The 13,560-nt window shown below is 38.1% G+C and overlaps 1 protein-coding gene across 1 annotated transcript in view; it reads left to right on the top strand.

The window, feature by feature from the left end:
• The first annotated feature begins 198 nt into the window (after window positions 1-198).
• The window catches only part of LOC109061943 (segment polarity protein dishevelled homolog DVL-3-like), a 38,363-nt gene continuing 25,001 nt past the window's right edge, over window positions 199-13,560 (top strand). Inside the window, 1 exon segment of the mRNA XM_042774846.1 lies at window positions 199-844. Within this exon segment, the coding sequence (XP_042630780.1) occupies window positions 684-844 (161 nt within the window). The 5' untranslated portion in view covers window positions 199-683.

The following is a 13,560-nucleotide window of genomic DNA, read 5'->3' as shown; positions in this document are numbered from 1 at the left end:
TATAACCTGCTTTTCATATTTCATGAGAATTATCCCATAAAAGGCATGCCAAGTCTGATATAGGCTAAAGAAAATCATTTTTTGATGAATGTTAATGTGCACCTCCAGAGTTAAACAGCTGGACAGGAACCGTGTGATCCTCTAGAGGGCGCTACCGGCAAACTAATCCTTACTCAATACTCTCGGAAGGTCCTCATCAGGTAAGTCACCTAAAATAACGCCTCCTTGCGTAAATGAGATCCATCTTTCATATATCCTTAGATCAAAGGATTAAATCTAAAGGCTAGCGGCCAGAGACCAGTGTGATGTTGTTATAGCTCGTCCTGTAGAGGGAGCGCAGCGGTGAATAGATAGGAGGGGCGATCTCACAGTTGTTTCCAAAGGACAGAGAAGAGGAAAAAGCAACAGTATTCACAGGGAGCCCAGAGAAGACCGACCTGAACGATCTTTAGCGTCGTTTTGGAAAGAAAACGAAGAGGACCATCTATTATACTCATGTATTCTACTATTAGATAGATCTGTATTACATACGACCGCGGGGATACTGTGTTCTTGTGTGTTATCGCCGCTGACTGAAGAGCGCGCGCGCGGAGGTCGCGGCTGGACAGAGGCGCGGTGGAAGCGGGAAGCGCGAGCCGCTGAGGGGCTGATGCGCGCGGCCTGTCCCTCAGCAGCGGCCCGCGATGGCGGAGACCAAGATCATCTATCACCTCGACGAGCAGGAGACTCCGTACCTCATCAAACTACCCATCCCCGCCGAAGACGTCACGCTCGCAGACTTCAAAAATGTCCTCAATAAACCCAACTACAAATTTTTCTTCAAATCCATGGACGATGATTTCGGGTAAGGCACACCGTGCGCGTTAAAAGACAACAAAACCCTTTGTATTTCTATCGTCCGTTGTTCCTGTCAGACCGAACACTTTTAGCGGCTTTATTTTGGTTGTCATTATTTGGTTGTCTTTTCGCAAACCTCCCGTCGCTTTCTCTCACACAACGGCAGAAATCTGAGCTTTAGTGACTGTATTAGCACTGTTTATGTACACACTGGCAGTTTCCAGCACATAAACGGGGGTCATTGTGAATGGGAGGAGGCTTTATGTGATTTAAGGTTCAAAGTCTGAGTTTTATTTTTTTTGTTTTGTTTTTTTTAATGAGTAAAAGACCAGCTTTGGATCAGTGACCGATCAGGTGTGAAACCATAAACCAGACTAAGAAAATGCTTCACATGACAGTGTCCATGTTTCATGTTAAAATAATGACAATAACACTATGTGATTATACAGTACAGAATACTTAACTTTACTCATTACTTACTCATGTACTGTGACATGAAAATTGGAATGTAAAGTGTGATTGAAGAAGCATATGTCACTTCAGGCAATGAATCAGGGCTCACGCTTACATGGAAAATCTGGGAATATCATGTTGTTTCAACTTTGCTTTCCATGGAAAATTCTGTTGTGAAGATAATGTTTTATAGTTATGTTCAGCTCAAAAAAAAAGTGCTAGAGGTGTACTCTTTGGGGGTGCAACTTTTATTAAAAAAGGAAAAAGGATTCACAAAAGTAAACACACATACACACAAACAAACAAACAAAAAATTTGTTCTAGTGAATGACTGGAGGAGACATCGGTCAGTGTTGTGAGGAATCAGAGCTTCACATTTTGAGAGAGATAGTAATGTTACAGATAGAATATAAAATTACTAACATGCTCAAACCACCTACACACACACTTACTTACACCCAACCTAAAAAACAAAATTTTAATCAGCTCTACTGAAAACAATAAAACCAGTTAATTTCTGTATATCTAACTCAAGACCTGTTACACACTCAGGCTTTCCACAGTCATTGAAATCTTAGGACTTTTTAAAATGTGATTTCCAAGCCTGGAAAAGTCATGAAAATAAACAAAATTCTCAAAAATTATGACATTTTTCTATGTAGAGTATATGTAGTAAGTTACGTGCCGCTCAAAAATATTTCACAATTTAGAATTTGCTGTTTGTGAGTGCAGCTTTTCTACAAGGATTTAAACTTTTTATTTACTAGAAATTAAGTTAGTAAATCTGACTCTTAAGGGCTGAACTTGGGTTTGAAATAATCTCACGTTCAGACTCTCATCATATTCAGCTACTGACACACTTTCTGATCTGCGCAGGATTTAAAACTTTTAATCAGCTCTACTTTAAACAATAAAACCAATTCATTCCTGTATATCTGGCATGAAAGTGACCAAAATACCCCAAAGTTAAGGGAATTGTCATGAGCATTTATTTATAAAGACATTTATCAAGTAATGTGCAGCTCAAGAAAAAAAAAATGCTACAAAACTGATCTTCGTGAGTTAAAATGGAATAAAATGATTTTAAAAATCTTTATGATCTAATAACCGATGACTATAAAAGTAATGGAAGTTCATTGGTCAGAAAGTGTGGGATCCTGCCCGTCATTATTTAGATGGTGTTGTTTCAATGCTACTGTGTTTATAAAGCAGCAGGCTGCATATTTAGATGTAGGAGTTGAAAAATGACTTTGCTCTGTCACCACCCCCAGTAGTGCAGCAGTCATTCCAGTGTTTATGAGCGGTAAAGTGCACTTACTCCCAATGCATGCGGCTGAGGTCTGGAATGCTGACTTGGAAACACCGGACCACTCGGGAATCATGCTCACTGATCCTCCGAGCAGATTTCTACAGTCACTGTTAAGCCACAAAGAACGGTGTCATGTTGCGAAATTCAAGTCCATGTGATCTGCTTTTTTGTTTGCTTTTCTTGGCATGCCAGAAGGTTCTCCTTTAGACGCCAAGCTACACAAACCTCTTCGCGCACACACAGACCCGTCCACCACCTGCAGAACAGGACCCTCCTAACACACTTTTTCTGTCCACGTTGCTTGTTTGTATCAGCGTACTGTCCAAACCAGCTCATCAAGGTGAACAGCCAGCTATTGTTCCGTACCCTGTGGCATAATCACTTCCAGACTCTCCCCATGCCATGATGCAAAACAGGCCCGCTTGATCCATGCCCATTACGCTGCACGTGATTTCAAATCAAAACATTAGCTGAATTCATCTCAGTGACCTGGAACAACAGGCAAACTAAGTGAAAGATTAGTGAGAGTGACAGTAATAAGTTGTGGTTAATGTTTGAACATTACAGCACGTACAGAATCATTAGGTTTTATCTTACTGATTGGCAGGTTGACTTGGTTTATTTTTGATTTTAAAAAGTCAGCTTATGAATCCCGCAGTTTGTTTCATCAGTTACTTTCCCAGATGTTTCCCATTTGAATATGAAAAGACCATTTAAATCTCAGGGTTTGAGACATTAAGATAATTCACATGTTGTATGGCATCATGATCTGATGATCTAGTGTCTGTAAATACACTGAAAATATTCTGGTGTGGAAACAATTTTTTACTCACAAATTGCTATTAAATTTCACAAAAAATGACAAAGAAAAAGCAAGTAACACGTTGCATTAAACATGAAATTTTGAAGTAGAAAAACTCAAAATGTATTTTCCTTAAAAAAAATACTCAAAAAAATCTATGCAGCTTCGAAAAGTCATTGCAGAAGTCGCAAAAAAAAAAAAAAAAAGTTATTTAAATGGACCCAGTCTCACCACTGAGGAGGAAATGCTAATAAAAATCATGCAATACCGATATGTTTTTGAATTTATTTTGATTGGAGCAAGTAACCTGAACAGTTAAAACGGTTTAGCCAGATCAATGTTAAATATTATTTTGGTAACACTATTATAGGGACCAAAACTAGTTACAATATTTCATACATATTAACCCCACACCATACCTAAACTAAAAAACTACAAAACAAACACAAATGCCTTATTCTGCTTGACAATATTTTAGATCTCTTAACCCGACCCCATACCTAAACTTAACAACTACCTTATTAATAAATAATAAGCAGCAAATTAGAACAAAAGTCGTAGTTTATAGTTAGTTAATAGTGAGAATTGTTCCCCAAATTAAAGTGTGACCATTATTACTTATGTGGGCAAGTGTGTATTTAAGCAATGAAACAATATATAGGATCTGGATATATAAAATTTTTTACTTTAATGTTTTTATATTTAGTTCCAAGCTTTAGAAGGGTTGCGTTGTGTTATGGTGTGTTCAGGGCATGTTGGAAAGATCATATTTATGAGTTGAACACAAATGATTGTCACCACAAAGTCATGATTACAAGTGGAAAACTGAACTTTTCGAGTTTGTGGGCGTGTCATTGAGAAAATGTTATGGCGGACGCCATAAATGTAGTGTCTGTATTTACGGTAAATTTGTTGAAATTAATTGTAAATATTTTTTTTTTTTCATTTACAATGAATTTAGCTAGGTCACATGTACAAGATATTATTGTGCGATTATGATACTGAATATAAAATCATTAAATTTACAGCACCTTTATGAATTGAATAGAAACATAAAAATGTGCGATGTGATCTAAAGTGAAAAAATCTAGCAGAATTGTTTTGTAGAAAATGTACATTGCCATCTTCCACTAGTTCACATTTACAACTTTGCGTGTTTGCAGCATAAAAACATGGGTTAATTTTCACATTGGTTTGAACAAAATCAGCAGATGGGCTTATTGAAAATGCAAATTCATTCTCTGCCAGCAGGTGGCGCTTTCAGAGCGGCAGAAATATAGTGGTTTCCACAAAAACTAAACTAAACAAAACCACCCACCACGCAAGGGCTAAGCTTAATCAATATCTATTCTATTCCAACTCAAACATTTTGAACATTGACAAAAAATAAATATCTTCTAAAAAGTTGATGCGGTGGTGATGTGTTCATGTAACCATAGGGTGCCACTGCCAATAATGCACCTAAAAGCTGTCAAAGAAAACTGAAGAAGAATTGTCTCACGCGCACACAGTAGACTTGCATGACATATAACGCTTATGGTAACTTGAGATGATGTCAAATAAAAGTTCTGTGTGGAGTTCCTATAATAAAAGTAATGAAAATTAAGTGCAGTGCAAACTCTGCCGTGCGAAGCTTGCTTATCATGGGTCAACCTATGCCATCACAAATAACAATTTACATTGAATGATGTTTATAGTAAAATATTGAATGATGTTTATAGTATACCATTGTTTGATGCAACTACATGCCGTATTTTTATATGAAAATAAACAAGCTGAAAACACTCTAACTGAAAAACTTTTAGTGCTTTTCTATAGTATTAAGCCTCAAATGTCAACTATACATTGGATTGGTTTCTTCTTTAAATTATAAAAAAGTGAAAATTTGAATGGTATTATGATGTTATACTAAAACTAAAATTAAAATAATGAGAAAAACCCTTAAGATAACATGTAGAGAAAAAACAAACGCATCTTAAGCACACAGAATAACATAAATGGACTTTGAATGATTAATTGCCGCTTTGAACGATTACGTAATCGTAGCATCCATAATTGTAATTGCGATTAGAAATTTGATTAATTTTCCAGTCCTAGATCAACCACTATAATGCACAGTTATTTGAGGGCGAAGCACCCAGCATGTCCATCCACAGGTCAGCAGCAATCAGTGGCTAGTTTCCTTTTCTTGTCTATCCTATTCTTGAAAAAAAAAAAAAACATAGCTACAGGTTCTGTGCTAGACTAACCGAGACTTGTCATAGCACTTGTATACTGTTGTTGTTTTCTCGTTGGTCTGATTGCTTCTATTGTTTTCATTTGTAAGAGTCAAAGCGTATAAAAAATTATTAAAAATAAATAAATGTAAATGTAAATGTACATTAAAAACAAGCACAACCAAACATGATCATAGAAAGACAACAGCAAACAACATCACCCATCTAGTAAGAGATAGTAAGAGAGGGTTTTTTAGAAATCTTATTGAGTTTGTAGAGCTTGAGTGTACTGTCCCGTCTAGAAAAACTATCACTGCCAGACTGGAATTTTTTTTGATGACTAAGGGAGCTGTGCAATCAGTTAGCGAGTCCTGAAAAAATGGCACTGACCAAAGATTCAAGGACAGCGCTTACTACTAAATTGTACATCACGGTTGTCATCAAATACGCTTTCCACTGCTTTGGACCAATGGGGACTAAGCTGAAAAATCACTGCATGCGTGCATGACAATGCGAGCAACATGGTGCTTGCCAACACTGAATGGTTATAGTGGGACTCTCAGCCTTGTCTTCCACAAACACTCCAACTCGCTACAAATAACGGTTTCAAGCTTCAACACATAAACCATCTCATTGCATCTGCCAGTCATCTTGTTTCTCATTTCCATCACAGCACAACTGCAGCACAAGCACTGAAACAAAAGCAGCATCTGTAGAACTTGCCTGAGCACAAATTAGTACAGTACTGCTGAACTAGGTGGAATTCTATTCATGACATGTTCAAGCGCTTACTAGAGCAAAGATGGGCAACATCTGCTGTCTTATCAGACAGAGCTTTCACTAAATTACTTGATGCACAAACCCTCGGACTGACTGATGATAGCTGGGGAGTTATGGAGGAACTGTTACCAGTACTTCACTCACTTAAATGTGCCACCACTGCCTCGTGTGGAGAATCCAGAGTATCCATCTCCATGGTTTACCCAGTGATAGCAACTTTTCTCAGAGAGCGAGGAAGAGATAGGCCTAACAGTAGAATCATATGAAACACAACCTTTGGCCAAAAAGCCACAAAGTGATTCACTGTGTGCATCTGCAATCACAGTCTTGTTCGGTGAGGACTATAACGTAGAAATCTCAGACACAACCGAACTAAATCAGTACTGCCAGGACATGTGCCCACCGATCCACATCAACCCCATGAACTGGTGGAAAACCAATGACCACAAATACCCCCGACTGGCAAAATTAGCAAATGTTTACTTGTGTGTTCACCATCTGTGCCATCAGAGAGGGTGTTCTCTGCGGCCAGACTAATTGTGAACAGATTGTGCTCCCGTCTTCATCCTGAACATGTGAACATACTCTTTTTTTCCTTTTTTTTCTGTGGTGCGGCTAAATGGTGCTGAATATTGGGATCATAACACCTAGTCCTATCATGCAAACTGAGATTATTGTTATGAAGACAGACACTCAGCTTCCTGCTTCAGTGAGAGGTATAATTTATGATCATTTGAAACCAGCTGCAAATCTACTTTTTAACCAATTATAAACACACATATGTATTATTAACAACATTATACTGGATCTCTACAATCTGACTTCATCCAGTGGCAGGAATGTGGCGTTATAATGTAGCACAAGAGCATGATGAAGCTGAGCTCACTCCAGATGTGTCACCAGTTTCAGGGAAACAATCAAGAATCGGTTTCATGTACTTGTTCTAATATAACAATATGAATTACTGCTCTTTAAGAAGGTGCTATTGGTGAGAAGAGAGATCTTGTCAGGCAAAATTGATTAAATGGGTCACTAAGTTTTTGTTCAGATAGACCTTGTGTACATTTTATGGTGGTAGTCTGAATGACTGTGTGTTTGTGTGTCTGTGTGTGTTATCGTGTATGTGTGTGTTTGTGTCAGCCTCTCTCTTGGGTCTCTCTCATAACAGCTGCAGGGCCAGTAAGGCCATTAGCATCATGATCATCATTATAGTACAAACACACACACACACTGGTTTCACATACAGATGGAGGATTCTGCTAGAGGAAAGCCCGACACTGGTGAAACAGTAATAAATGGTGATCCAGAGGATTTGAGGTATATTGTGTGGCATGCATCAGTCATGACAGAAGTATAGTCTTCCTGTAAGGTCATTCACTATTTCATTTTTATTTGCAACAGTATATGAAATTCTGGTTGCACGGTTTATTAATGACACAATAGGATCACAAAGCCCAAGCCCTAAAATACTGACAGCAAAGACTTAAAATATTAATGCTTAAAAGAATTGTAGCAAAATTAATTTTCATTTTAATCTTCAAAAATTGTAATCTTGGACTCAAAAAATGTGCTGATGATTAAAAGTCATGCAAATATAAATTAATTTATTATAAAAATGTTTTTTACTTGGAATCATATATAATAAAATTATTTCAATGCTTTGAAAAATAATAATATAATACAAAATAATTTTTACTGATTGATTGATTGTGGCTTTGGTTTTTGTTTTAGTTGTAGTTAACTAATGGTGCATTCAAGTCATGTCGGATACATCGTATTTACGCATTAAATGCACATGAACGCCACCACAAAGTCGTTATTATGAGTGGGAACTCTGAATTTTCTTTAAGCTCAGAGTTTCTGAGTTGGGGGCGTGTCAACGAGAAACATGACAGAATTGATGGATCGATGGATGAAAGCCTGTTGTTGACGGTAATTTTTTAGTTGAAATTGATAGACAGGAATACAATGATAACAATTACTAATATTTTTATGCGATACAGATTAAAGTGGCTTCATAAATTACTTTAAAAAATTAAAATCGCAAAACACACCTGATGCAAATTCTTTGCTCTTCATTTTCTATAAGCAGAGGTAACAAACCCTGTTGTATTTTCTTGTAATTTATTAAAAGAAGGTACACCGCCATCTTGTGCTGCATCTTGTGCTGCACTTCAGCATCCGTCCATCTATTGCTGTTCATCATACTTGCGAAATAAGTTGACACAATGTTTACACAGCGTTTTAAATCATGGCGGGTGACGGCATTTTCGAATGCGTCTGGCCAATCAGTGTCTACTTGCGTTATGGGTAGTACCAGTTGTGCCGGTTAGACCCTGCTCCGGAGTAGGAGCTAATTTGGTTCTCGGAAAAGGCAGTCCGGTACAAAAACTGCACCCAGTTCCTGCGGTGCGAAAACGCCAAAAAGTGGGTAGTACCACAATTAGTTCTGGTACTATAAAAAGGTTCCCGCGGTGCGAAAGGCCCTATCATCACACAAGTGCTTACATTTCATTGATTTGGATGGCAAAACATGATTCAAATTTTGAACTACATAATAATTGCAATTGGATCAAATAACCACACTTAGACAATTATTCAGTGATCACAACAGGCGTAATATTCACAGACATTTAGAAAACATTTTAAATGTGCAAGGTATCATTAGTCTCATTTGTCATCGTGGAAGCATAGACTTCAATGTTTTTCTGTGCACTGAGGGGGAAATGACCCATACATTGTGAAATTATGAAGTTGATTATTTTGTCACTGTTGGATTTTAATTACTAAATAATAGATCATTTCTCGGGTCATATTGCAGTGCTCTTTTGATTCTTGTATAAAGCTGGTGCACTAACACACATACAGTCCACTCAGCAGCATACTGCATCAGCTTTGTTAAGTGTTTGTTTTGAAATATGTGGTGGACAGATCATGTGTGTGCAGGATCAAGACCATAGTTTATAAGTTACACAGAGTATTTAACCTCCTTTGATACCGTAGTTGAGACTTCCATTTTCTGTCTTGAATAAAATGTGTGTGAGTGGTCAGTCTGGCAAATGTAAGCAGCAGAGAGCCTTTCACTCTCTGATGGAAGTGATGTTTCTGTAAAGGAGACTGACCTACTTTCCCTGCTTTATTTTCCTGTCTTGTCCTCTCCCAAGTGTGCGTGTGAGTACAGTTTTCCAAGTGTGTTGGACAGCATTAGTATATTGTATGTGTGTGTGATTTCCAGGTTATTAGCATTGTGTGTATTTTGGGTCTCTGTGGATTTCATTGCATTACTGGCTCATTGTCTGGTGGTCTCAGGATTTGAACTGACTGCGTCTCTAAAGACAGGATAGAGCACTTTTGGAGTGCTTACATCCCTTTCTTTTTTATTCTCATCAATTGGCCTTTTCTCTTTTCTTCCCCCTCTCTCTCCTCCTCCACATCTTCAGCTGTGGGAGTCCAGGCTTGTTTTCTAGACTAAATCTAATCATCTTGGGCAATGAAGAAGGAAGGTCTCTTCATTAGAGATCAGCTCTGCTCGCAAATCAATGGGCCTGTTTACACACACATGAGCCATCTGCACACACTGCCCCAATTCCAATGGGCTAGTCTGATGAAGGGTCTGTGTATGTGTGTGTGTGTGTGTGCGTGTGTGTGTGTGTGCGTGTGTGTGTGTGTGCGTGTGTGTGTGCAAGTACTGGAGTACTTTTTTGTTTTATTGCTAAAGTAGACAGAAAAGAGATGAAGTTATAGTGTTTGTTACAAATGAAGGAGATCTTTGGCTGAAACAGTTGGAAACCACCTCACAATTGTAATAAAACCTAGATTTCCTGTCAGTAGCACCAGATTTGGTCACAAGGGACTGCTGCACATGTGGGGAAGGCAGGCAGAGAGCCTTGAATCTATATGAACATCCTTACAAAGGTGTGGACGTCCAACTGTAATGCACCCAACATTTCATTAATTTAAAAGGGTGTTAGTTCATTCAAAAATATGTTGTTCCAAACCCATATGACCTTTTTATAAGCAAGAAATATATTTTGAAGAATTTTTGTTTTGCTTTTTCAACTACTATGTACTAACACTTAAATTAATAATTTTATACAATGCTCTTATTGTGTCCATGTTCTTGTCCTTGTTACACATTACATGTACTATAGCAGTAACAATAAACTATGCATAATTACATGCAATTTACCTTAAAACAATCCATCATCCTAACTCTAATCCATGTAGTTAATTAATATAACTCAGTACTTAAATGTATAATTACACTGTAACAAGGAGACCGTTAAATAAAGTGTTATCAAAAACAAACCTTATTTAATACATATGTAATTACACTGTTACCCAAACCTGTACCCCTTAACCCACATGTAAACCTACCCATACTATGAAACCTGTTCCTAATCTTAATCCTCAATTTCAACAAAAGTGTTTTATAATACAACATGAACACAATAAGTAGAATGTACCAAACATGTGCATAATAGGACACCTAATAGGAAGTGTGATCTACTATAAATCAACCACATTATAAAGCTTTAAAAAGGACAAAATCGTAACATAAAAATATCCACTCATCAGCCCACTGTGCAAGTTGTTGCTCAAATAAAGTCATTCAATCAAATTATTTTTTCCAAATGTTTCAATAAAAAAATAAATAATGAAGTGAAGCATATTTTATTTGTAAAGTATTTGAACAGTACATGGCTATATAATATATATCATATGTCACGGTTATGTAAAATATTTATATCAGATGTACATCACAATCCTTAAGAAAAGATCTGTCGCTACCTCCATTTCATTGTAGCTTTTTGTGTTCCACAAAAGAAAGCCATACAGGTTTGGAACGACTTGACTAATTAATGACAGATTTTTTATCTCTGGCTGAACTGTACATTCAAGTAAAAATACAACTCCTATCTGAGCAGGACTTTTGATACTATCTAAACTGAGGATCTCAGATAAAACTGCTGTAGGAGAAATGGGACCTCATGCTGCCAAAGGAATGAGGAGAGCAGAGGAGAAGAACAGCATAAGAAAAGGAGAAGTAGAGCTGCTCTCTGAGCCTCTTATGCCACCATTCCTGCTGAGTTTTTATTGCATAGCCCAAGCAGGATTACAGTGAACGATGTGAAATCCACTCACTAAAAGCAGCAAAGTGCTCAGATTGGAATTCTCTGAGAGCTGTCAATCATTGTGCTCATGCCAAAGTCTACATACTCTGCATGTGATAAAATATGCACATACACACATGCAAATAAACTGCTTTTCAAAAGCTAGCATGCTGCCTATCTAGATGTCATTTTGGGCATCATCGATTTGGCACAGTAGAACATTTCGAAGGCTTTGTAATAATACATACATAATTCTAAGGCGTCCACCATTATGACTTCCAAAAATTCAACAGCATTGCTTTTCTGTATGCTATAAATTGGGACGGAGAGTTGGAATGAGATCTTGAGCCTGAGAGGCTCTGACTCATCACTTGAACAGATGTGAATTCAGCAGATACATTCACCGTTGAAGGGTTTCATTAGATCAGCTTCATCTGGCAGGAAGAGAGGGAGAAAGAAAGAGAGAGAGATGATGTATGACACAAATAAAGCCCTGAATGTGGATGTAAATTGTATTTTTTTTTTGTTCATAATATCAGTTTGAATTCACTTGATATTAATTGACGTAGACACTAGGGGAGGAAGCAGTAAAGCAAGCCAGTCAGATCAGATTGAAGCTTGTTGTTCTCAAACGTAGCTATTTTTATGTACAATATGCATCAGATGGTCTGTTTAAAGTCCATGGAAATGCCATCTAAAGCTGAGAGTGGCTCGAATGAAAAACACCACAAGAAAGCGTTCACATATATTTTTGTCAGTAGGGGAAACAATAAGCATGTCCTGTTTGCAATATTGCGGTTGTTCTATAGCATAGCCTCTGTTTCGTCTCCACTGCTTTGGTGTGTGATTAAAGATAGCCGTCTGGTATTTGATTTATATTGCATGAATGCAATCATGATCACGCGACAGATTTTTATTATTAATAGATCACATGGTCTGTTTCTGCAAACCTCACATGCCTCACCAGCTGTCTTTCACCCTCTTCCTCTTTGACAAAGGTTTCCATGGCGACAGGAGTCAGAGGGGTCAGCACCTTTTTAAGGAACAGCTAGGAAGGGGGAGGGACTCAGGTTTATTTTATGGGGGACTAAATTAACCTGTGTATGTGTGAGGGGCCATTTATAAATGGAGCTGATCATTGTGGCTTTACTTATTTAAGGGTGTTTGCTAAGTCAAGCCTCATTATTATGACCTCTTTCAACGTGAGCTGGTAAGCAAAAATTTAGCAACCACTCAGAACACCCTAGCAACTGCTGAGCAATCACCTAGCAATGCCATTGAAATCCACAGCCAGAACACAATAGCAACCGCTTACACTAACAACCACTCTGAACACCTTAACATAAAACCAAAAACTCCATAAAAAAAACTCAGAACACCCTAGCAACTGCTGAGCAATCACCTAGCAATGCCATTGAAATCCACAGCCAGAACACAATAGCAACCGCTTACACTAACAACCACTCTGAACACCTTAGCAACCACCTAGCAATGTCATAGCAACCACTCAGAACACCCTAGCAACTGCTGAGCAATCACCTAGCAATGCCATTGAAATCCACAGCCAGAACACAATAGCAACCGCTTACACCAAAAACCACTCTGAACACCTTAGCAACCACCCAGTAATGTCATAGCAACCACTCAGAACACCCTAGCAACTGCTGAGCAATCACCTAGCAATGCCATTGAAATCCACAGCCAGAACACAATAGCAACCGCTTACACTAACAACCACTCTGAACACCTTAGCAACCACCTAGTAATGTCATAGCAACCACCAGAACACCCTAGCAACTGCTGAGCAATCACCTAGCAATGCCATTGAAATCCACAGCCAGAACAAAATAGCAACTGCTTACACCAACAACCACTCTGAACACCTTAGCAACCACCTAGTAATGTCATAGCAACCACTCAGAACACCCTAGCAACTGCTGAGCAATCACCTAGCAATGCCATTGAAATCCACAGCCAGAATACAATAGCAACCGCTTACACTAACAACCACTCTGAACACCTTAGCAACCACCTAGTAATGTCATAGCA

The sequence above is a fragment of the Cyprinus carpio genome, chromosome A18, assembly GCF_018340385.1.
Source record: "Cyprinus carpio isolate SPL01 chromosome A18, ASM1834038v1, whole genome shotgun sequence".
In the NCBI taxonomy this organism is placed as follows: domain Eukaryota; kingdom Metazoa; phylum Chordata; class Actinopteri; order Cypriniformes; family Cyprinidae; genus Cyprinus; species Cyprinus carpio.
This window is presented reverse-complemented; position numbering and strand designations above follow the sequence as displayed.